Source organism: Chrysoperla carnea, chromosome 1, assembly GCF_905475395.1.
Source record: "Chrysoperla carnea chromosome 1, inChrCarn1.1, whole genome shotgun sequence".
In the NCBI taxonomy this organism is placed as follows: domain Eukaryota; kingdom Metazoa; phylum Arthropoda; class Insecta; order Neuroptera; family Chrysopidae; genus Chrysoperla; species Chrysoperla carnea.
The window spans coordinates 48330708-48355826 of NC_058337.1; the positions used below are offsets into that span (position 1 = coordinate 48330708).

Consider the following 25119-nt stretch of genomic DNA (forward strand, 5'->3'; position numbering starts at 1 on the left):
TTCAAACTACTGCCCTAGTAGAAAAAAAATTTATGAAGAAAAAATAAGTCTTAAAAACTCACTCTTAAAAAGACTAAGAAACTCTGGAAAAGTTTTAGGCACTCTGAATAACTCTGAATTTCTAAACGTTTTTGGACTGTCCAATTCAGAGTCATTCAGACGTATTCAGTCTGATTAGACAGTACAAAAACGTTCAGAAATTGAGTTATTCAGAGTTCCTAAAACTTTTTCAAAGTTTCTAAGATTTTTTAAGACTTATTCTTTATTCAAATATTTTTTCACCAGGATTGACCAAATTTGAAAATTCTTTCATCTATAGAAATCTACATTATTAGCGAATAACACAGGCCGGATTTTATTTTCAAAAAAATTAGCGTTTCGCCTCAAAAATTAAAACTCTTGAAGTTGTGAACAAAAGTGGGAATAAGTGACAGCAAAGGAAGTGAAGTCTATAACGCGTTAGATATCAGAGTCCCGACGCACTTTTTGGGTTAAGAGCCGATCTATTTGTTGTAAAAATTGCAAATAATAAGAAAGAGTAATTCCCATGGTGATGCCATTTCACACTGATTACAAGAAATTTTGTTGCCACGCATTGATTATATTTAAAATGAGTTTTCTTAGTATTCTCGGATAATAAAAAGTATTATTTTTTTTAGATATATAAAAATTGAGAGTGTCGATATTTAAATAAAAAATATGAATTTTATTAAAAAAGCATTGTTGAATTTGACATGCATTATGTTGTTAACAAACGGTATTAGTAGCGAAACATCCACGAAGTCTAACCAACCCTCCAGCCCCACCAAAACTGAAGCATCCACAGAGACATCCACCACCGAAGAAATAGGTAATTTTGCCTGACGCCAAATGGCCATTATTTTAGATTTTATTGTCATTCTTAAAAACTGCATGGTAAAAGTCAAGACAAAAAAATTTAGAATTGCCCTCAAAAATTTGGATTTTACATTTCAAAGGATAACGGTTTCAAAATACAATAAAAAATTGGAGCGTCGTACGCTGTTGCTTATATTCAGCTATTTATTTCTATGTAGTCTCAGGCCGATCAATCGTAAGCCTAGATATAATTTCAAATGAAAAACTTTTTTATCGCCGATTCGTGTAAAAAACGTTTAAAAGAACATATTTTATTTTTTAGCTGAATATTTACGGCAGAAAGAGCCTGCAAAATTTTAGCTATAAAATAACGGAGCAAATAGATAATCTGTTAGTTGAGTCATTTTTTCAAATAATATATTCATTTACAACGAGAAATTTAATGATGGCCTTAATTTTGACTCTACGGCGTCAACTTTACTTGGCGATGAGTAATTTAAAGTGCACTTAAAAAAACTAAAAATTTCCTTTTTGTACATATGCAGTGCAAATTTCAGTGCATTTTTCGCATTTTTACGTCAAATATGTACTTGAACATAAGAAAAAAGTTGATTTAAACGTCAAAACTAAGATCACTGTAAGATTTCGCATTGAATACCTAGTATTTAAGTATGACTATTTGTCTTTAAAAAAAGGTTTGCCTAATGGAACATCCATCTATTCCGCTTCGATGCATATATATGCAACACATAGATAGAATTTTGATTCGATTTCTGTCGTACTCATTCGGCTAACAAAAAATATTTCGAATAAAAAAGATTTTTTCATGTGCTTTACACGAATCAACGATAAATCATAGGATTCATATATTTGAAATTTTGTAGATAACTTGAAAGGACCTTCCGTGATCATTTCAAGGCCACACTTGTAAGCTTAAACTAAATGAGGGTCGAAAAGACCCTTGAAACTTTCATTTAAAACATTTTTCCGAAAAATTCATCTGTGGAAAGTTGTATCGCACCGTTTTGTGACACATTGTATAGAAATACCCATATGAAAAATATCATGTATTCAATCATACATACATTTTTCAAACTGTAAAAATCGTTAATACTGAATTTTTGACCTAAAAATAAAAAAATATTTTTTGAAATACCTGGTACTTTTCCGAATAGCAATTAGGCTGCTATTCCAACAAATCAACAATGACACTCAATTTAAGGATATTTAAACAATCAACTTAACAATTTTTTTGAATTTCTTGTAAATTTATAATTTGTGTTTTAACGAATTTTTAGAAGAGGATGAACTGGATTATGATGATCACGATGCAATAGGAAAAAAATCAAAGCCACTGTTAGAAAAAGACGAATTTGCAAATCCCCAATTACAAAAACTAACTCCTAATTCATTAAAATATTTTTTAACGATTACAATTCCTATAGCACTTGGTATATCTTTTATATACTTTTATATTTATAGACAAAAAAAAAAAAAGAAAAAAAGTTGATTTGGTATTTGCTGTATTTTTTCACTTTTACTTTAGAAAATAACCAATTCTTTTCAGTTTTAGTAATCTTATTATCTACCTTTTGGTACATTATTCATGGCCCGAACTGCTGTTTTGGAAAGTTTAATGAAGTAAACTATAGAGTCCAAGTGACTGAATCCGAGGCTATTAATCGGAGACTTGAAGAATTATTAACGCCAATTTAAATATAATACAGTGTTGGTTAAAGATTTTTTAGTGATTTAAAAAGCTAATAATAATAAACATTTTACTTGTTAATAATAATAAGTATATTTACTTGTGCATTGTTTATACAGAGTTGGCAAAATTTGCCTTGAACAAATACTAAAATAATGAATTGAAAATCAAAATCTAATTTTATTATTAGTTGTGGAAAATGACATCGCCTTTAGTGTCCAAGGTTAACATTCGCACATTAATTTGCCCTTTTCATCGAATTTTGCATTACAACATGAAGTGTGGTTGTTGTTAAATATTTGCAGAAACACGGGTTGCACAAGGTTTGTGTTGCAAACTGCGATTAAAAGAACTTTAGGCGTGTGTAAAGGAGCTTGAGGTGTGATGGTGTTCACCTAATCAATATCACTTTCCACAACCAATAAAAAATATTAAACTTTGATTGTTGAAATGTGTTTTTCGTTTTTTTGTTCAGGAGACATTTTGCTCACACTATTAAACAGTACAATAGTATATTTCTACTTAATGAAATCTGCCTGAAGTTATTAACCTTTCAAATTGGTAAGAGACTTTTGACTCACCTGTATGCCTGTATGTTAAATGCCTATATGCTATATGATGTTATACATATATTTTACAATATTATTTTTATTTATTATACAAATATTCATATTACTTATACAGTTTTGTTATGATATTTATTTACAATGTAGCATCCGACCGATGTGAAATATAATGGGCCGAAAGATAGTATTGGCTCTTCATGTATCTTAATGAAAATAGATTATCTTAGTGCGTAACAGTAAATTGACTAAGTGGTCATCTCAGCTTAACCCAGCAAATACATTATTTTTTAATATTATGCATTTATTTCATTAATATTTACTTTTATATAGATGTTGACATTTAAGTGGATCATACATGGCGGGCAGGCAAACGGGTTGTCCGAGCCCACGCTTGGCGAACCTGGACGTCTAAATAATATTTGGGGCTCTAGAATACTGAGCTGACCTTAGTGATTTAAGTATGAAATGAGGGGGAGTCGTGCAATTTTTTGAGAGGATTTCACTAACTTTTATCTTCAGAAGCTCACGTGTCTTCACTTCGAAAAGTTGCTAGGGCTTAAAAATAGACAGTTTAAATTTTCAAATGAGATGAGACTAATTTTAGTTCGATGATTATTTCAGAAGATTAAGTATTTTAAATCCAGAAGTATCAATTTTGCTTGGAAAGTGAAGTTTCATTTTCAAAAAATAAACATTCGAGCAGTCTTAACAATGCTAAAATCTCATATGCAATAATTGTGAAAATTATCAATTTTAGTCTTTTTTAACAGCCAAGATTTATACTATCTACTCCTAATTATTCAATGTGAAACTTTCGAGAAAATCAATTTGTCAAAAAAGTCAATTATTTTCTCAGCAATGTTGCTTAGAGCAATGTTGAAACCTTACCGCGGAAAAACTGCGCAAACGAATATGTGAGCGGTAAGTGAACATAATTTCAGTTCGTTTGTTAAAATCGGTCCCTTTTATAATAATATAAAATGGGATTAGATGTTGAATAACATAAACAAATTTCTTTTGTAGTAAGTATATAGGCAATTTGTCTTATTGATAGGTTGAAAAATTGTGTATATGAGAAAATCAAATAGCAAATCTTTTGCACTTCGCAGTTTTTATACAGTGTGCCACAGGTCTGACATCTTCAAAAGTCTTCTTTATAAAAAATTTTGCTTATTCTAAATATGAAGGCATATTTAAAACTTGAAGGCATATGAAGCCAAAAATTTGGAATCAATTTGATAATTCTGTTCTTTTTCTGTTTTTCTGTTTTTTTTTTTTTTAAATGTTGTTTTATCTAGAAAATAAATTTTCTCATTAATTTCCTAACACAGTCCACAGAAAAATACAATCTCGGATTGTTTTTATTGTTTAGATCCTTTGCAAATTATTAAAAGGCATGTGTAAAGTTAAATAATATCATTTTGACATCGGATTCGTGTTTAGCGCCCCCCCCCCCCTCGGGAAATCATTTTCAGTCCATTTGGTTTATTATTGAAGGGGTAATAACATTAATAAGGGATAATAATGATCCAAATGGACTAAAAATGTTTACTCGGGTTTTTTTTTGGAGTCGCTAAGTACGAACCCGATGTCAAAAAATTCCGCGGAGTACCTGGGGACTTGAAATCTTGATTTAAAATCAGAACTTAGAGTAAATTTTTAAAAAAAATCCAAATTTTTTTTATTTCATAAAAGGCTGTGAAACGCTTGCAATAGTCATGAAACGTAAAGATAATTAAAATTTCAAAAAAATTAATTTTCTAATCATTATTTACTCTATTATATGTATTCTACTAAAAGTGAGATTTATACTTATGCATTTTTAATGTAAACCCCCTCCCCCCGGATAACAATTTCAGTCCATTTGATTCATTATTATGAGATAATAATTTTTTTTTCAATTTCCTAAAAAAATGCATATATATAAGCTGCCATATTTAGAAAGTTTATAAATACCTTCTAAAACCTAATGCAAAAAATTGCATCTCGATCTATTTTACTTCGGAAATTTTAGAGATAAAACGATTAATTTCCTCGTCTATGTATCTTATCCATAGGACTTGCAGCAAATCAACTTTTATCGTGTTGCCATGTTACAACAATTTTGCAAGTATAAGCACAGTTGATAGATCGTTTTTGAGGTTTAACTATATGTTCAGAAGTATCAGTTATCACGTATCGTAATAAGTTTTACACGATCTAGTTCTGGATTCTTTCTTACATTCTCGATACCATGTATTATTTGCAAAAGCTGTTTAATTAAGACTCTTTATCAGAAAATTGGGTATACCGAAAATTGACAGGTAAAACATTTCATTTGTTTGTAATTTTGGTAGATTTTTTTTACCATCCATTAGGATTGGTTCAAAACAAAATTATGAGTGTTCTAACAAATTTATTGTACAAATTTTTCTTTTTATTCTTGTTCATGTCAAATTCTACAAACTTTACAAAGTCAAATATAACACCACTATGGATAAATATTACGGAAGAATCTGAGGGTGCGAATGTGTGATCATATATTTTTTTGTTTTGTTTATTAAGGAAGTTCAAGCAGGGTAGAAACTTTTAGTGAAAAGGCTTGTTTTTTTTTTTATTATTATTTGAAATCTGATGGAGAAAGGGGAGGTTTATCCGATTATTTAAATAAGTGATTTCAAAAGTAGATAATATTTTGCATTGGTCTTATAGCAAAACGGCTGATAGATGAGATATTTTGATACTTTTTAAACTAATTTGACCATGGAAAATGAAGAAAAAAATAATTATCTAATTAATTGTTTAGACCTTAGTAAGTAAAGAAATAAGAAAAAAAATAAAAAACCTAGTGACTTCTAAAAGCATATTCAATCAGAGTTAATTTTATTTTTATTCCAAATTCCAAATACCTTGATATATATTTCATATATACACAAGATATAGTAATCATCAAAGTTGAAAATTTGATAAGCTAGCGACCCGCCCCGGCTTCGCACGGGTGCAATGCTGATACTAAATACACTACAGAAAAACTGTGAACGTTGTATATAAAAATATAGCGGCCCGCTCCTGTGTTATCCATAAGAGATAAACATATACCATCACGGACATTTCTGTAGACCTTTTCAATGTGTACAATACTTAGTACATTATTTTGATAAAACTCGTAGGGTTCAGCCTGCGTTTGCAATGTATGCGGAAAAAATGTAATTATTTACGACATCACATTAGAAACCTCAAAAATAGCAGTAATTCTCCACTATTTAATGGATGTTATTATACATATAAACCTTCCTCTTGAATCACTCTATCTATTAAAAAAAACCGCATCAAAATCCGTTGCGTAGTTTCAAACAAAGATTTAAGCATACAAAGGGACATAGGGACAGAGAAAGCGTTTTATACTATGTAGTGATAATTTCAACCCTTAATCTAGTCTGCTCGTACTTTTTTAAGTTTTATCAAAAGACCTCACACAAATTAGATGTAATCTGCATTTTGGTCAAACTTTTTCAAAATTTGGAAAATGATAGTTTAAGCCATTCTAAAGAAAAGTAATGGACACAATAATATAATGGGCACAAGTCATGAAAATGAGAGGATTTCATGTCATAGCTAAATTAAAGTTGGAAAGTGTACTTATTTGTATAATATATGCCTATGTATGTATAGGCAAATACATATAGAGATATGTATAACTACATGCATACGTGTGTTTTTTAATGTAAGGGTGGTGTTTTTTAATTCTTGTTTTTTTTGAAGAATATGTTACGTATTTCAAAGAAGAAGCAGAAATGTTCAGTGGATCAATAATATGAATTGCTAAGATCAATATTTTCAACTACATGTACGTTATATACATGATTTTTGACAATTAAATTACAATAATTTTTTTTATATAAATGAGTACATTTTCCAACTTTAATTTAGCGATAACTTGAAATCCTGTCATTTTCATGACTTGTGACCATGGGAACTTTTATTCAGAATGACGTCAACTATCATTCCCCAATATTGGAAACAGTTTGACCGAAATGCAGATTACATATAATTTGTGCGAGGTCTTTTGTTAATTTTAATGTTTAATTTAACGCCTTATAATGCCAATAGAATTTTACTCGTTCGACATAACTTTACATATTTCTGGGACTAGTTAATTTTACTCTTTTTTATGTCAGGTTATTGTTCCAATTCAGACATTATAATCTGTATTAAATGAAAATACGTAATCACCCTATTAAAATGTAATTATTAAATTTTCAGAGAAGAATCTCGACTATGGAGATGACTATCAAGATATGCGACATTATGCTTTAAAGGATGATCCTAGTTTAGATTATGTATTTGATTACGAAGATCAACCTAACCAAAAAGGTCAAGTCCGAAAAAAAGTACCCAATTTTTATCTCATTGTTTTGTTAATATCTGTTCCTACATTCATTGGTACGAAAATTTACTAACAAATTTATAGAGAGAGGTTTATATCAATCATTAATATTATCACGTGGTATTATTGACGCTATATAGACGCTATAGAATTTTAAACGAATATGGATAATTATTTATATGCTGATTTTATTTACTACTTGGAGGCAAAATACTGATAACTATGTGCAAATACATAATTATTAACGCAGTGCCAATTAAGTCCAGCCTTCTGGCCTTTAGTCCGCTAACAGGGGTTTCGTATATTTTTTCAGCTTCTTTGAATTTTAATACATTTTTTGATGTTTTCTGATGTGCCGATTTGATTTTTCGAATAAATCTATTAATCAGTCTCTTTCTCACACATAATTATACTCTATGTTTCAACAATGTTTGAAGTAGAAGTGAAGAAAAACGGACAATAATAAATATACTAACGACGTATAGTGTAGGCGAGCTATATATATATATTTTTTTAAATTCCTTTTTTATTTTTTGCGTAATAATTAGCAAACAATTATTTGTTGAATCCGTAGATACCGGAAAAGTCTCATTTGCGCATTGTGAAATTGCCGGTAGTTTAATAAATATTTTTCTTTTATTTATTTTAATTTCTTTTAAATAATACTTTATAGCGATAATAATCGTATTTATCGCACCTTACCACTAATCGCCTTTAGTTGTTTTAGCCATTTGCGTCAGTTGTTGGTTCCTTCTCCATGGTCCCAAATGTTGTTTCGGGAAATTTAATGAAATAAATAAAGATGACAATGATCATATTGTAGAAGTTGATGATGGGTGACATGCATGATTGATCGGGCATAAATCTACAGGTGAACATACATTAGCAAACTTAATTCCTCAAATTGTGAATACCCCAGTTGTGTACTTGATTAGGGCGATACTTGGAGCATCTTGAATGAAATATTTAATCGGACCACTAAGCATAGTTTTAATTTAGCCAAACTATGGTATCTTCATTATCCTACGATGTTATGAAAGGATTGTATTATACAAAGGAAATAAAAGTATGGATTATTTGAATTCTTTGATTTTTTTGTAATTCGTCCAAGGTTCGTATAAAAGAAAAAACTGAAGCCACGGGAATGTTTTAGTAGCAGTTTTAGATGGTAAAAGTATCCTGTGAATGAGTCTCAAAATCTTCAGATGCGTAGTATCTTATAGCCATAAATTACATACATTATGTTCACAAACTTAATAACTAATTGTAATTTGAAAATAATTTTTAGTCCCATAAAATGGTATAAATTAAAATTTGACTTTTTATTTTCATATGGGTATCCATTATCATAATATTTAAAAAAAAAATGTTATTTATCTTAGCGAAAAAAAATTAAATTGAAAAAAAAAAATAAAGAAATAATTTAAACTAATTTTCATGTGATGCCTTATCTAGCAAAATTTTAATGATTATCTTTTTCATGTATTCATTAAAAAATATTCATGAAAACCAATAATAACTGGAATAATGATGATGCAATTGCATGAACACATTTCTGATACTGACAATTTGGTGTCATCGGTCGTTTATACTCCATTATAGATTACGTTCAGCAGTGTCAGGAAAAGTAAAAGCAATTAAAATTTTACAAAGTAACTGCCGAAGTAACCAAACGCTCGCGCTACTTAACTCCATTAATCAAAATATAACCTTGTGGGAATCTTTATAAGCAGCGAATTAGCGGAGCTATTGCCTTTTCGAAAAAGAGTATAAGATAGCGGAGAAGGCTCCCATTAATGGCAAGTGGCAATGTTAAAAACATCTATAAATGACATATACTCAATGTCACAAAAAATGCTCGTTTTAAAACATTCTAAGTGTTACTATTATAACATAACATATGATGCGTACGCTTAGAATGTTTTAACTGTGGCACTTTTTCTGACAGTGAGTGTTGACAATAAATCAATGACTTACATCTCGAAATGTAAGTCTGTTGTAAGTTTTTTAATTATATTTTTTAAATAAAATTTCTTAATATACAATTTTATTTCGAGTATCGTGGTATTTATTTCAATAACTAGCTATTAAATAGACAAACTGATAGACGTAGAAATTATTAAAATTGATTAACGCGTTTGGTCTCTAGAGCGCAATAAAGGACCAAACATATAAACATGAAAATCGACGAACTATGGTAGGTAGGGCTCATTGAATAAGTATGTAAAAATCTTAACTAATTAGTGTAAAATAAATTAATTAATTCAAAAAATAAAAATTCCGACTGCGATAAATAAAAACAGAAGAAAAAACAAGTCCAGTAGTTTACATAGCGGCGCGACTTAACAGACGGGTTATCAATATCTAAAACGACTGAAATTTTCCCAATAATGAGCCTTGACTATTAAGAAGCTATGTAAACTACTGGACTTGTTTTTTCTTTCAAATTTTTATGTAACGCAGTCGGGTTTTTATTTTTTTAAATTAAGGTTTTTTAGTGTTTTTGATCATATTTTTGAATATAAACCGTAAGTAATACTCCAAAATCACTTACATTGTATAGCAGTTAATATTATGAGTCTAAACTATTTCAAGGACATATTATGTAATCTTTACAGACTCTGAATAAACTCAATTAAATAGATAACTTAATACATTGTGTGTGAGAGATAACAAACAAGAGCAATTTTTCTATACCTATTATATCTAGAAAATCTTGCTCCTTTGAAATCGGTTAAAAACATTATACCAGAAAATTGAATAAAATAATTATGGTCTGAAAATGTTACCTCTTGTTATACATAATAACCGTAATATTAAAATTTTGTGTTTTACTGAACGGATCTTTTATTTATCTAATTACATAAATTTATTACTGTATCATTTGGCCTCTTTATTTCGAGTCATTTAATAGATAACAAATCGTGGGGGGTCAGTTTTACTTACCACAAACAAATTAATGTGATTAAATATTAATTTATTACATGATTCGATAAAAAATTAAATATTGATTGTGTAGCATTACAAAGCTGACGCTCGAGTGCTTTTGAAAAAATATTTTTATGGAATTTTTTATGTTGCAATTTTTCTTAAAATCAGAGTTTTGTCTTGTGGAACCAAACAATTTTTTGTGAGGGAAATATGCACTTTTTTGAGTTTGGGAAAACGCACAATTTTATATTACTATGCTCTTAAAACTTGGTTCCCATAACGCACAAGCATGACTTATGATTGATTACCTGGTTGAAATCAGAAACCTTTCAGAGGAGGGAAATAATCTGGAGAAGGAAAAGGCATATTTCCCGACTGGTATATCAACGCCCAGCCTAAATCGCTAATGACAGAAGTTTGAAAATTTGAGAGGACATTGATTTTATATTGTAGGTGTCATTTAAGAAAGGATTTTTCAAAATTTATAATTTAAATTTAGTATGAAAAAAAACGGTCATTTTTGAATTCATTGCCTACTTAACCGATTTTAAAATTTCCTTCACCTAAAAAATGCTACATTATCAGCAAGTAATATGGGCTGTGTTTTAATTTCAAAAAAAATTATGGCTCCGAACTAAAAGTAAAAAGCCATTAATTAGTGAACAAAAGTGAAGGTAATTGATTTGAAGATTATAGCGTGGATAACTGCAAGTTATTTATATTGTTTAAACAATATTTGTACATCTTATATAAAACAAGTAAAACAAACAATTGACTAAGTTAACTGTTGAAATACCATGCATAGACAGAATGTCACACATACGTAACTGATATCCCAATATAATACATACTTAACACCTAATTTGCGCCCTCACGGGTAAACAGTGATGTTTACGAACAAATGTTTCAAACAAAAGTTTGTTTCAAACTTTTGTTCTATCTCTAACGGTTTACAAGATGGGTCCTACAGACCCATAGGTCAAGACCCAATTGACCTATGTTGCTCATTTACGAACTCGACCTCACTTTTTACATTCTGGACACGCTATAAAAATTTCACCTTGATATCTCTTTTCGTTTTTGAGTTATCGTGTTGACAGACAGATAGACGGACAGACAGACGAGCAGACAACCGGAAATGGACTAATTAGGTGATTTTATGAACACCTATATCAAAATTTTTTTCGTAGCATCAATATTTTTAAGCGTTACAAACTTGGGAATAAACTTAATATACTATGTATATTTCATATATACATGGTATAATAATCACACTTCCACAAAAAATGTATTCATCATGTTATAATATTATTAGGTGAAATAATTTTTAAAATCGGTTAAGCGGTGAACTCAAAAATGACGGTTTCACTGTTTGATGGATAAATTTAACTTTTAACTTTTGGTGCGGAACCCTAATGTTTTTGAAAATAAAATACAGCCCTTGTAACTTTTTGATAATGTCTATAGGTGAAGGAATTTTGAAAATCGGTTAAGTAGTGAACTCAAAACTGACGGTTTGTGTATATTTTCATACAAACTGTCACCCTCTATATTTTACCCTTTTAGGGGATAAATTTCGAAAATTATTTTTTTAAATGACACCTACAGTATAAAATCAATATCCTCTCGAAATTTCAAACTTCTATCATTAGCTATTTAGACTTAGCGTTGAAATACCAGTCGGGACATTGCCTTTCCCCCTCTCAGAAGATCAGAAAAAATTTTTCCCAACTTTTTAATTGAAAAAGTTTTGCGAAATGTTAATTATGACTTCAGGAACTCAATCAATGTTGGGCATCGAACGCATAGCAAGGAAGAATCCAATGCAACAACAAAAGAATTCTTTAGTAACTATACCATGACGTATGAATTAAAACACATAAACAGTGAACACACTTGAATTCTTATCCAATTGGAAAATCGTGATCATTGATAAATTTGTAATAAATGTGTTTTTAAATATTTTGCTGCAAATTTGATCATTATTTGCACGCTTTAAACTTCGTGCTAATAAAAAAAAGCTGCACCAAAGTAGAATTAACAAAATTGAACTAAAGTAACAAATGAAAAAAATCAAATTAACTTGCCTCTCTGTATTGGAGTAGGTATATGCTCAATAAACTTTTTACAATCTACGAATATCCCCCAAATGAATTTTAATTGTTTGTAGGTACTGATCAAGGCGGCTGGCCGGGGCAACAATGATATTAGATGCAATTTTTAATTAATATTAATATATATTTTAGGCTCCGCACATTACCAGAATTTTTTGGGTGACGCAATTTTCTGTGAAACATTGAGTGCTTGTTCCCGTCAGAATTCAGTTTCAGAAAAATATAAAATAATTTAAGATTCTAATTGTTAAAAGATTATTCAGGTTTAAAAGACACAAAAAAAAAAACAAATCTTAAGTATTCGAAACATTTTTTTGTTAGCCGAACGAATTATTTCAATATTTAAACTTTATATCTACTTATTCTTTACAATTTAAAAGATGGGTCAAAATCCAGTTGACTTATGTTGTTCGTTTGTGAAATCAGAATCACTTTTTATGTCCTCAGCATTCTATAATATATTTCAGATCGATATCTCTTTTCCTTCTTAAGTTATCGTATTCAAGGACAGGTGGACGGAATGCCGGAAATTTAATAATTAGGCAATTTTATAAAAACCTACCAAAATTTTGTTTCTAAAATACATTTTTCTAAGCGTTACATAGTTTGGACTAAATTTAATATAGGTATAGGTACTCTTGTTTATTTATACTTAGTAAAGATCAAATTAATTTCTGCTTTGCAATAAATATTTGTTACTAATTTTTAACAAACGATGTTATATTATTGATAAGGTTAAATGCCAAATGAAAAATAAAAAATACACTTGGCTTTCATTTAACGTAATAAAATCGTAACAAATAATAAAAATATTAATCAACAAAAACAAAATTATTAAAAACAATATAATTAAAATATTAATACATGACGATACTTTTGTTTTTTACCGATTAAGTTCGCAAATCTCCCCACTATGTTGTAAGTTACATATAAAATGGAATTGAATTAACTGATAATCAACAACTTCAGTGAAACAACTTGGTTGATCAACATATACAAATTGTTGTGTTTAGTAGTTTAAAATATAGGGTTTGACCTTCGCATCGAGTTAATAAACATTATTCAAAGTTTAATCAAGTAAATCATTCTTTTTAAATTAACAAAGAAAAAATGAGTGAAGATAAATCATTCAATTTTGGAGCAGGTCCAGCAAAATTACCTCGTGAGGTGAGAAATTTTTTTGATACATTTTTTCATTATACAATGATGTAGCTTCGGGCAGCAACACAGAATATATACTTAAATATTCTGTGGCAACCAATACCAATTATAAAATATTTGTGAATGTTATTGAACTTTGGACACCATTCTAAAAAGACCATAGCTTTAACAACACAATACAAAGTGGTCCAGACTTTTCATGAACTAAAATCGGAGACAGAAAAACTTAATTTAAAAGTAATTAAACTAATATCAAAGTTCTACTGGCCTACTTTGATATATTTAGAAATAAACAGGTATAGCGATGTTAATTATACCTAATATTATATTATGGATGGAACATTTAATAAATTGTACTTTTGGAAACAATAATTAGAAATGTCGGTTAATCTAATGTAGCTCTAGACTCTAGGCACCCCAAGTTTTTTTTTTTTGTTTTTTAAAGTGAGAATCACAATTAATTTGTAATTATATTATGATTGATAAACTAACTTAAATTTAAAAAAATATTTTCAACATTTAAAAGGCATTAAAATATAAATTTTGGCTCGTCTTAAATGTTGCCGCCATAGGCCTCACGGGCTGAGCCTTAATCCGCCACTGCCTGTAATAAATTTTTAGCCGGTGTTACTAAGCTAAATTACTGAAGCGATAGCAACAGCTTAAGGGAGCTGTTTACACGATAATATCAGCTATCAGTAGGTTTAATTACTCCGGATTAACGCATAGAAAATTAATATGGCCAATAAAACACATTTTGTTTTTGATTTACGATATTAATTGCTTCCGAAATCAATTTTTAAATCATTCCGGTGTAGAACCCTAAACCATAAAGTGTAAAATACAAAATTATAACTATTCAAATTCAATAAGAAATGCAATTAACTCATTCGATTGTTTACGATTGGGATTAGTAATAGCACATAGAATGCATTCTGGATAATACAGGTACTATATAGTGATGTGCCGAATTTTGTATTTTGTACATTCGCGAATGCGAATGTTAACTTTCAACTGAAGCGTTCGCAAGTTGTTATGTATTAAATTAATACATACCATTTCATTAGTGTACGTATAAGTCCATTAAAAACAAACCCTCTAAGTCTGTGGGTTTTAAATCTATTTAAAAATTAAAATTTAAAAAATTTACATCTTATTAGTTTTTTTCCATTACATATCCTTACGTAAATTCATTTTTTGGGTAAAAACATTCGACTAGTTTCTTGTGAATGTTAAAAAATATGCGAATATTGGGCACATCACTAACAGATACCTATAATGATATCTATCTATATCCTCTTAGAAGTTATTTGATACCCTTTAAATCTTTTGCTACTAAGTACGTGGCCAATGTATACGTTAAAAATCAATTCGAAAATCATGCAAAATTTTGAAATAATTAAAAGATTCGTGCAAATTTTAAAACAAATAATAATTGTTACAGGTATTGCGGGAAGTGCAAAAAGAAATGCTCAGTTATGGTGGTAAAAGCATGAGTCTTATGGAAATGAGTCATAGATCTGCTGAATATTTGAAAATCAATAATGATGCGCAACAAGCTATACGAGATCTATTGTAAGTATAAAGTAAAAGTTTTACTCTAGTAAAGGATACTCTATTATTTTCCAAGTTCATTTAATTTTCGTGTTTTCTTAAACATGCTAAGCAATAAATGTTTAGAAGGTGAAAAATGATAATGAATTAAATAATAAATAATGATTATGTATTAAAGCAAATGGCAAGATACGGAAACTTCCTTGTCAAATCAAAACATTTAAACTGTAGTTCCAATGATTTTACTTTTTTCGGATATCCTACATAATGTACGTACGGATATTCCATAGTCTCGGTTAAGGGTAGTCACAAAGATTAGTACTGACTGACCCTAATAATGCAGACATTTTGATTCATGATAAGAATTCGTTTACTCTTATTATTTTATAAAATATGAAAAAATAAATACCGCATGATAATACAGGCCAGGTCATGACTTAAAAATCTAGAAAATACTGGTTCAAAAGATAATTTTAATTAGTTCCATGTGCTGTAATAAAATTGAAATTGTTTTACTTTTTATTTATCATAAATCAGAGTGGAAATATTTTATCACAATTAAAGAAAGATGGAAAAATTTTTTAGGTGATATTATTTCCGATTTAAACACTTTGACCTAAAATAGTATAATCTAAAATTCTTGAACAGATTCTCCCAGTTGTATTTGATTAAAAATTACAATTAATCCCAAATATTTCCAAATGACACGAAAGTCAATAGACAAATCATAATGTGCGATTATTTAATTTAAATTTTCGATTTTTTTCTAGAAATGTTCCGAACAATTATCGAATACTATTTTTACAAGGTGGTGGTTCTGGTTTGTTTGCTGCTGTTGCCATGAATCTATTAGGTATTACTGGCGAGGCAGACTATTTAGTAACAGGTATTTACAGTTTTTTGGATATTTTTTATTAGTTTGTAAATAAATATTAATGAAAAATTCATAAATTTAGGTACATGGTCATCAAAGGCCGCCAAAGAAGCTGAAAAATATGGAAAAGTGAATTTGATATTTCCAAAAACAGAAAAATATCAAGATATACCTCACCCGAGTACCTGGAAATTGAATCCAAATGCTTCGTATGTGTACTATTGTGCAAACGAAACTGTAGATGGAGTTGAATTTCAATACATTCCACCAACAAACAATGTACCTTTAGTAGCGGATATGTCTTCTAATATTATGACCAGAGCCTTAGACGTATCAAAGGTATTGTTATTAGATTATTTACACGACTTATTCATAAAGCACCAACTATTGACGATGAATTTAAATTAGTTTCTAAGCAAACCCTAGCTTTCGTTGAACAATAATTATACCTTTAAAAATTTGAGGTTCCACGATAACAAGTGTTTATCATCAAATTTGGTACTAAAGTCCAATATTATCATCGATAATAATTCGTAAATACTTTATTGGTTTTTTAAAATATTTATTAAATTTTGTTTTAACAGTTTGGATGCATTTTTGGTGGTGCTCAAAAAAATATTGGTCCATCCGGTACCACAGTGGTTATTGTTAGAGATGATTTAATAGGAAGTGCTATGAAAATATGTCCTACTATTTGGAATTTTGCTTTACAAGCAAAGGATAAATCGGTTTTGAATACTCCAGCAACTTTCCCGTAAGTTAATGTCATTTAAAATTAATTATTCAAAAACAATATTCCAAGATTACATAATAAATTTAACGACTACTGGTACACATGACGACATGAACAAAATAAATAGCATGATAAATATTTTGAAATCTAAAAGTAAATTCAAAATTTAATTTCTTAAACAATTCAGTATAACAATTTTTTGTTTTTTTTTTTCCGATCAAAAATTCAATTAAAAGACTTATGTCACATCCATTATTGTATAATTGAAAGATGAGAATATTTAGCTTATTTCGAATGTGAATATTCATTATAATTATTTTTTTGTAGAGTTTACGTAATGGAAAAAGTATTTCAATGGATAAAGCGTAATGGTGGTGTTGAAGCAATGGAAAGACAAGCCATTGAAAAATCTACATTATTATATAACACAATCGAAGATTCAAATGATTTTTACGTATGTCCAGTAAAACCAAATGCACGTAGTCGAATGAATGTACCATTTCGAGTTGGTGGCCCTAATGGTGATGATAATTTAGAAAAACAATTCATTAAAGAAGCTGAACAATTAGAAATGTATCAATTACAAGGACATAGGTAAGCAATAACGATTCATTTGTGGATTCCATATTTCATTAACGTTTGCTCGTAACTCGATTAATTGACTGAGCAGCAAACATAATGTAGTTTGGAAGTTTTTTTTACTGAAATAAAAGAGACAATTAAAATATAATATTTATTTTAATATTATTTTTCAGATCTGTTGGTGGTATTCGTGCATCCTTATATAATGCAGTAACGTTATTTGATGTACAAACATTAGTTAATTTCATGAAAGATTTTCAGAACAGGTATTCTAAACACTAAAAATATTTAGTATTGTATTATTTATTTATTTGTATTTCTTTTATAAATTATTGAATATGTTATAAATCAATTTTTGTAAATATTTTGAAAAGTATTGAATATTAATTTTATTTTGTACTTGTTTTAAAAGTATTTTTTAATAAATTTTAACTCTTTGTAAAAATTGTTTATTAATTTCCTACAAATGTAATACTTATTTCTTACTAAATTTTAATTCATAAAGTTCTTAATATGAAAGCAAAATATGTTTTAACTTACGACACAAAAGAGGGATGTTATGAGTTTGATGTCTGTGGGTAGGCAACTCCTAAACGGATGAACCGATTTTGATTTTTGTTTGTTTGAAAGGTAATTTAATTGAGAGATTTCTTATATATATTTCAAGAAAATGGGTTCAGTTTGGAAAGAGGTGAATCGATTTTCGAGTTTTCTAAATTTTGTAAATTTCATTTGTTAGATGTATATACAAGCCAAATTATTTTTTAATATATTATGAAAAGTACTGTTATTTCAATTGTCATTTAATACGTCTTATCTTGAAAGAATAGATACTATAGAAAGTTTGGCCTTCAAAAAATAAATGTAAGGAGGACTTAATTAAATGGTGTTCAAATTCGTTTATTTCTAAATAGATTTGGTAGTTAAAGGGTTAAGGTCAGAAACACAATGCCAAGGAAAGAGTTTAAACGCATAAAACTATTGTAGAATAAATAAGAAGTTCTTCTGCTACTTAGTAAATTATTTCTGATCTGAAAATCTTTAAAGTAGGAAAATGCAAAAAATTTATCATGTTCCAAAAGAAATATTTTCATTAACCATTCAAGAACAATAAAAATACACAAATAACTTGAAAGCGTTTATTTTAGTTTTATTAGTAAAAAATATACAAAAAAGAAAAATTCAAGTTACAACTCTTCTCGAATATTTATGCCTTTTGTTTTTTTAGATAAATAGTTTTTCATATCTTTTACACTTTTATTACCGACATAATCTTCTATATATTCACCACCTTTTTTAAATAATTTTATTGATGGGAATTGTTTTATTTTATATTTATTTGCAATGTCTACATTTACATCACAATCAACAGATGCCACTATTACTCCATTCTCTTTATTAAGTACATTATTTTGTAAATCGGTAGCTAGATTATTAAATTCCCGTTTTAAATCTTTACAATCGACACATCCTTTAAAAAGAAAAAAAAACAGATATAGTTTAGTATTTTAGAGTTGGACATACCTTATATTTCTACAATCAGGGCCACGTTCGCTTGATGTTTGAACTGAAGGTTTCTACTCTACTCAAAGTGAACTCGAAACTATATGCAATTGAAGTTTTCATATTATTTGCTGTATGATTAAGGCCCACTTTGAGCAAAAACTTTCAACCCGAACACTAAACGAACGTAGTAAATTTACAATTTTTACCTCATTTACCTAATATTAAATATAGACCGGCAGTGCTGTTATAAGACAATGTAAATCACATTAGATTACTATCACACTGTGAAAAGTAGGTATTTTGATAATGATAATGAAATCTCACCAACAGTTGTGGGGAATGGTAAACCATAGACTTAGCGTTTTTCATTCATGAGTATTTATCAAATAATTTTTGTTACGTTACGTATATGCAACCGTAAATTTAAAAGTTTGATGCTGGCATTATATATCCAGTTTTTATCAGGAATATTATACTAACAAGAGCATTTACGATTCGTAAAGTGTGATGCAGTTCAAAAAGGTGTATAGGATTATCTTTTTGGGACTTTGTGAAATGAATTTGAATAGCGGAATCCGATTTGAATAGCGGATGTGATATATACCAATTAATTTTGAGAATATTGTATCTACACTCTAAACTTTTTTAATGCACTATTTTCCTAATTTGTATTTGCAAAAATTATATTAGATAAGAGTTCAAATGAAAAAATTTGAAGTATTAAAGTAATGGCCTCTATTATAGACAGCAACATTTGGTCAAATCATCATAGTAATCACTTGACATTTCAAATTTGATTTATGAATGTGTGTAAGAAGTACAAGCAAGTTCCGCCATCTAATTATTAAATTATCGCAATTCTCTCAGAAAAAAGTTCCATGCGTGGTTACTATTTGCAATATATTTGAGATACATACAATAACCAAATACGTAGTAAGTTAGAATAGCTGTCCCCTGGGGTGGGAGACACTTAGACTATAGGGTCGGTTGTTATACCGAAAATGGGGTTGGCCCAACCCCGGCCACTTCTTCATGAACCATTTGTTGCTGTTCAAGAACAGCAGGAGTGCCTTCACGTCAACGGACTTCAGGTCAGAGAGGTTGTCAAAGGAAGGCTGGCTCAAGTGAGTCCATCTACTCACGGCAAGAGCGGGACATTGACAGAGAATATTACACATTATTTCCTACTTTCCCACTGTGACAGCTCTTGCAATAGTCGTGATACACTGTCAGGCCCAGGTATTTTGTGGTTAAAAAAGTAAGACATTCATTTGCTTTTCATTAAAACAAAATATATACTGCTAATTAAATGGATTTTATGCCCTTTTTTTTTTATTTTTTAAAACAAAGACAATTATTGGTCACTTACTTTTATCGTAAAATAAGACAAAGACTGCATTCGATTTTTGAACGACATTATCAAAATTAACGTAGCTTAAATCTCGAACTAAGTTATCTTGATCACTTTTTAAAGTAGATTCTGAATCTGGATGTGTCATAAAACGCACAAAGTCGTCTTTCTGTAAACAAAATATTAATTTTATATGAACACTTTAAAATTCTTTAGGATAAAAAATATATTGGAAAATTGGCATCTTCTAAACTATTTTGATGAAACAAAATTTGCGCTAATTTATCTATTAATTTTTCTATAATCAAGTATATGTATCTGCATATATAGGATGTTTTTCTTAACTTGACATTCGGGTTTAAGGTTAATTAAGATTTAATAATCGTTGATCAAAAGTTATATTCAAATAAGTTGTAGAGAAAACAGTATTTTATAAATAAAAAAATGTGTATTGAAAGATTTTCATCAAAGTCAATTTTAAGTTAAACATCTAATTATGCTGCTGAATTAGGCTTGCATTGCACTAAATAGTTAAGTCAAATATACTTTACTTACTGTTCGGCCACCAGTATAAGGTTTATGAGTTTTATAATACTGAAAATATATAATTGTTGGATATCCTTTTACATCATACAAATTACAAAGCGTTTGATGTTGTGTACAATCTACAGCCGCAAATTCAACGCGTGGATCATCTTTAAATACTTCAGCAGCAGCTGTGAATTCTGGTTTTGATTTCTTACAATGACCGCACCCTAGTAAATTTAATAATATACTTTAAATGAAATTGTAATAGGTAAAGTTTGTGATAATGTTTAGATATTATTTTGGTTATTTCATTTCCATCTTCAACAATCGAATTTCTCAATGCATATCATTTAAAACAAAAAGCGAGCTGCCCGCGCGGGCAATCGCCGTTTTGATTTTTGAAATCACAAAACTGACAGGGATATGTTTCAAGCTGGTCTTGTTTTCTTGTTTGACGCATGGCATATCTTCTTATTTGTTATCGTAACGAACGTGCTTGCACGCACAGTATTTTCTATCCTGGGTTGATAGTGAAATAGTATTGGAGTACCTATTTTGCACTTTTGCATAAGCGTAAGTTCGTCTTTTACCGTGAGACGTCTCTCTGATTTTGTATCTACTTTCAGTACTGTAAGTTCTTAGGTCCAATCATCCTGTGAAAATTTGCGAGATACATCTTTTTCAGCAAAGATTGTAGACCCTTGGTTATAAGGAGTCATGCTTTGGGGAGAATTTTAAATAACTGAAAGTTTATAATTACAAGGTGCATAAAAAATAAGTAAAACATGTTTCTTCTTTTTAAGAAATGGTTTAAATGTTTCCTCATTTAAATGTACAACTTCACTCTCTTCTTCCGACCACAATTTTTCTGGTGGTGGGGGTGGTGGAGGTTCTTTTGGATCACGCATAAATTCTATAATTTTGCCAGCATCCCGTATATTGACATCAAATTTAAATTCGCCATATGAGAAATATTTAAGGGTGGGATAGCCTTTTACACCAAAACGTTGTCCAATTGCTGTTTCTTTCGTAGCATCTAATGCTGCTAACATTCCGTTTATCTAAAAAAATATTTAAAAATTTAATATTTATTTAAATTTACTTGTCATCTTTTCAAAACATACATCTTTCATTTTCATTTCATTAGCAGCTTTCTCATATTCTGGTTTCATACGTTTACAATGTCCACACCAGGGTGCATAAAACATAACTAATACAGACTGTTCATCTTTTAATACCGGATCAAAACTTTCAGTTGTTAAATGTACAATTTCACTATCAATATCCGACCATTCTGGTTCTTTCACTTTAACACTCTTTTGTTGTGGATTTTTCATAAAATTTATAATTGCGTTTTTATTATTATCACCTTCATACTGATATTTAAGTTTACCACCCCTATATAAAGAAACCTAATTTAGAAATTTCATTCAATTAATTCGCTCTGTTTTTCTAAAAAAAAAACGAATTTTGTGAATATTTTTTAATCATATAAATATTATAATTCTTTACTAGCCTTGTTAAGACACATATTCCCATTACTTTATTGAAAATTTAAAGAAAATTATGTACAATTTTCAGACCAAGGTATTTGAAGCCTAAAAGTTTAAATTATGTACAATTTTTAGCACAAAGCATTTGAAGTCAAAGTTAAACAGGCACATCTTATTTTGCAAACCGTCTAATTGTTTAAAACAATTTCTTAAAATTATTTTTGATTCTTATATTTGATTACATACGGTTGTTTGTAATTCGGATTGAAGACAATTGAATAACAAATGCAAAACTTGCTGCAATTTAAAAATGGGTATTTGCACAGAATATTCGCAAATTTTAGGCTTGTGGTGCAGTTAAAACCAATTCCGTATCCGGAAACGCCGCACTTTTGATAATTTTCCCAAAAATAAAACGCCACGGTGTATTAAAGCCACGTGCGAAGTTAAAAATAAGTGGTAATCAATAAAACTATCACGAACAAATATTGGATATTAATAATATAATAGAGGTATATTTGTTATTTCTTCGATTTCTATACTTACGACTAATTAGTTCAATTTCTATATTCTAAAAAAGTAATATTAACAAAAAAACCATTTATTGATGATAGTAACAGTTCTATATAAAAATTACGGACTTCTGTGAGTTAGTTTACCTTTATAATATACCCATACTACGGTCCACACGCACGCGAAAATAGGTTTTACAACGAATATTATGAATACTTGACATTTTTATCTCTATATTCAAATTAGAATGTATGTAATATAGATGCTATATGTCATTTATTTTTATGGATTTCAGATTTACGGCCAACAAAACGGTTTATTTAAATTATATAGTAAAAATTTAATTAATTGCTTCTCTAAAAGATTAATGAAACATAACCCACAGCACTTTGAGAATGACAATAATTAAAAAAAATTTCATCTACATTCTTCAACTTGTTTAAAAACAAGTTCAATCTATTCAAGCATACAAGAAGCAAATTTTACATACAAAAACAGATAAAAATTAAGCATCAACAACTCCAATTCAATTTATAAAAATTACTTTTTTACTAAATTGAAAAAACTGGTTTAAAAATGACCAGAGACAGGATAAATTATGTTAAAAATATAAATGTATAAAAATTTTAACAATTTCCCACAGAATTTTTCGAAAAAATATATAAAACGAAACTTACTCATAATATAATAATGTTGGGAAGCCAGTTATGTTATATTGAGTACGAATAACAGCATTTTCTGGGCGATTCACGTCAATCGCAGCTAATACTGCTTGATCTTTTAATTCAACGGCAGCTGCTGCATAATCAGGTTTTAATTGTTTACAAAATCCACACCATGGTGTATAGAACATCACCATTGTAGGCCTATATTCCTTTTTAAAAAATTTTGACAACGCCTATAATATAAAAAGTTTATGCATTAATAAAACTACTATGATCGATTTAACGAATTCGTGGGAAACTTTACTACGAGTTAAAACTATTGTGTGGCTTAGAATCGCACTCCGAAAATAGATTACTTGTTTGATGTTATCTAAGGCTTGTAAATGAATTTTGTTATTATATTAACTCAATTAAAATTCTTAACGGGCATTGCTACAGAGCTCTAATATTCTCAGTTTAAAAATTGGTTTACAGTATCAGATTAAAGAAATTACTGGCATAAAATTTGTATAAAAAGTGTAAAAATGTAAAAAAAAAATTAGAACACGCCACATTTGATAGAAATAAAATGCTATAATTTACCCCTGCATCCGGTATATGTACTACATTTTCAGCAGAGCTATCCTCTTCCCATGGGATATCTCCTGTAGGATCTCGCATGAAATTAACCATTGACGTGACACTGATTTTTCTATCGTAATCTTTATTAAATTCACCATCTTTATAATGTTTTAATACGTGTGGATCTGGTGCTACCTTTAACTTTTTACATAGCTTTTTAGCATCTCTACGAAATTAAAATTAAATAAGTAAAATATATACTTTATTACATATCATTTAGATACTTACAGCGAACAGTCAATAAGGACCATGGTTCCCTGACCTTTGATCACTTGTGCAACCTCACGAAACACTTTTATAACAGGTTGTGTTTGTTTTGATGATGAATTTATAAAACATATTAGAACGTTTGTTTTAGTCCTAAGTAATTTTTTAAATTCTTTTGTATCACTTATATCTTCCACAATCAATTTTTGTGAATTTGCTCGATTAGCAAAGTAGTAAGGAAAATTACATAAAAGTATCTGTGAAGTACAGAAATCAGAAGTAGTAATCTTGAATGAAAAATTATTCAATTATTATTTATTAAACTCACTTACCATTAATAAAATTTTAAAATTCATTATAAAAATTAATTATTGAATAAAATTTCAAATTTATACTAAAAATATTAAAAAATTCATGCACCCGGCGTTTTACTACTACGTATGTAAATAATAAATCCAATCAAACTGTCAGATTGTGACAGGTCGATAATACAGATTTCAATTTGACTATAAGTACACGTGGAACATTTTGGAACATAATACGGATACGGCATACGGCATTATTCATTTTATGGTGTTGAAATTAAACTAACTTAACTAGGATTTCCCTCCTAAGCCTAGATATTAAAATATTCTATGTTTTTCGGCTTTTATCCTTCGAATGCAAATATTCATTTATCTGTTATGCCATAGAGTTTTATCAGCATTATAGAAATAAGTTTTCTCTTTCTAACTAATAAAAAATCACCTATTTATTATCTTTCACTCATACTCATATTTATTTACTTGTGATCAGATTCAGAGATCTTG

The 25119-nt window shown here is 29.1% G+C and overlaps 4 protein-coding genes across 6 annotated transcripts; 3 read left to right on the forward strand and 1 right to left on the reverse strand.

The window, feature by feature from the left end:
• Positions 1-656: 656 nt before the first annotated feature.
• On the forward strand, positions 657-2553 carry LOC123305373. Its single transcript, XM_044887076.1, has 3 exons — positions 657-850; positions 2136-2288; positions 2405-2553. The coding sequence occupies exons 1-3, from the start codon at positions 700-702 to the stop codon at positions 2551-2553; spliced, it is 453 nt and encodes a 150-aa protein (XP_044743011.1). The 5' UTR covers positions 657-699.
• A 2936-nt stretch (positions 2554-5489) lies between these two features.
• On the forward strand, positions 5490-8388 carry LOC123306205. 3 transcript variants are annotated; one of them, XM_044888120.1, is made up of 3 exons: positions 5490-5612; positions 7354-7533; positions 8196-8388. In XM_044888120.1, exons 1-3 carry the CDS (start codon positions 5540-5542, stop codon positions 8315-8317), a joined length of 375 nt encoding a protein of 124 aa, XP_044744055.1. In that variant the 5' UTR covers positions 5490-5539; the 3' UTR covers positions 8318-8388. The 3 variants fall into 3 exon arrangements, with proteins under 3 accessions (XP_044744055.1, XP_044744056.1, XP_044744057.1); XM_044888121.1 differs by having other exon boundaries at positions 8205-8388; XM_044888122.1 differs by having other exon boundaries at positions 8301-8387.
• Positions 8389-13495: 5107 nt separating this feature from the next.
• LOC123300186 (probable phosphoserine aminotransferase) lies at positions 13496-17737 on the forward strand. The gene is made up of 7 exons (XM_044882703.1): positions 13496-13689; positions 15128-15258; positions 16008-16123; positions 16194-16450; positions 16696-16865; positions 17172-17438; positions 17600-17737. Exons 1-7 carry the CDS (start codon positions 13633-13635, stop codon positions 17706-17708), a joined length of 1107 nt encoding a protein of 368 aa, XP_044738638.1. The 5' UTR covers positions 13496-13632; the 3' UTR covers positions 17709-17737.
• An 843-nt stretch (positions 17738-18580) lies between these two features.
• Positions 18581-24665, reverse strand: LOC123305306 (protein disulfide-isomerase A5). The gene is made up of 9 exons (XM_044886992.1): positions 24643-24665; positions 24332-24567; positions 24065-24269; positions 23495-23715; positions 21936-22209; positions 21572-21872; positions 20839-21038; positions 20302-20452; positions 18581-18897 (listed from the first exon to the last, which is right to left on the reverse strand). Exons 1-9 carry the CDS (start codon positions 24643-24645, stop codon positions 18614-18616), a joined length of 1875 nt encoding a protein of 624 aa, XP_044742927.1. The 5' UTR covers positions 24646-24665; the 3' UTR covers positions 18581-18613.
• Between the last annotated feature and the right edge of the window lie 454 nt (positions 24666-25119).

What these genes read in the sequence shown, in the direction of transcription:
- LOC123305373 (XM_044887076.1), top strand. Translation starts at nt 700, where the DNA reads ATGAATTTTATTAAAAAAGCATTGTTGAATTTGACATGCATTATGTTG. An exon ending in ATCCACCACCGAAGAAATAG is followed by an intron (nt 851 to 2,135) that starts GTAATTTTGCCT and finishes ACGAATTTTTAG; the next exon opens with AAGAGGATGAACTGGATTAT. An exon ending in TACAATTCCTATAGCACTTG is followed by an intron (nt 2,289 to 2,404) that starts GTATATCTTTTA and finishes AATTCTTTTCAG; the next exon opens with TTTTAGTAATCTTATTATCT.
- LOC123306205 (XM_044888120.1), top strand. Translation starts at nt 5,540, where the DNA reads ATGTCAAATTCTACAAACTTTACAAAGTCAAATATAACACCACTATGG. An exon ending in TATTACGGAAGAATCTGAGG is followed by an intron (nt 5,613 to 7,353) that starts GTGCGAATGTGT and finishes TTAAATTTTCAG; the next exon opens with AGAAGAATCTCGACTATGGA. An exon ending in ATCTGTTCCTACATTCATTG is followed by an intron (nt 7,534 to 8,195) that starts GTACGAAAATTT and finishes AATCGCCTTTAG; the next exon opens with TTGTTTTAGCCATTTGCGTC.
- LOC123300186 (XM_044882703.1), top strand. Translation starts at nt 13,633, where the DNA reads ATGAGTGAAGATAAATCATTCAATTTTGGAGCAGGTCCAGCAAAATTA. An exon ending in GGCAGACTATTTAGTAACAG is followed by an intron (nt 16,124 to 16,193) that starts GTATTTACAGTT and finishes TCATAAATTTAG; the next exon opens with GTACATGGTCATCAAAGGCC. An exon ending in GAGCCTTAGACGTATCAAAG is followed by an intron (nt 16,451 to 16,695) that starts GTATTGTTATTA and finishes TTGTTTTAACAG; the next exon opens with TTTGGATGCATTTTTGGTGG.
- LOC123305306 (XM_044886992.1), bottom strand. An exon ending in GTCCTTATTGACTGTTCGCT is followed by an intron (nt 24,270 to 24,331) that starts GTAAGTATCTAA and finishes TTAATTTCGTAG; the next exon opens with AGATGCTAAAAAGCTATGTA. An exon ending in TACATATACCGGATGCAGGG is followed by an intron (nt 23,716 to 24,064) that starts GTAAATTATAGC and finishes TTTATATTATAG; the next exon opens with GCGTTGTCAAAATTTTTTAA.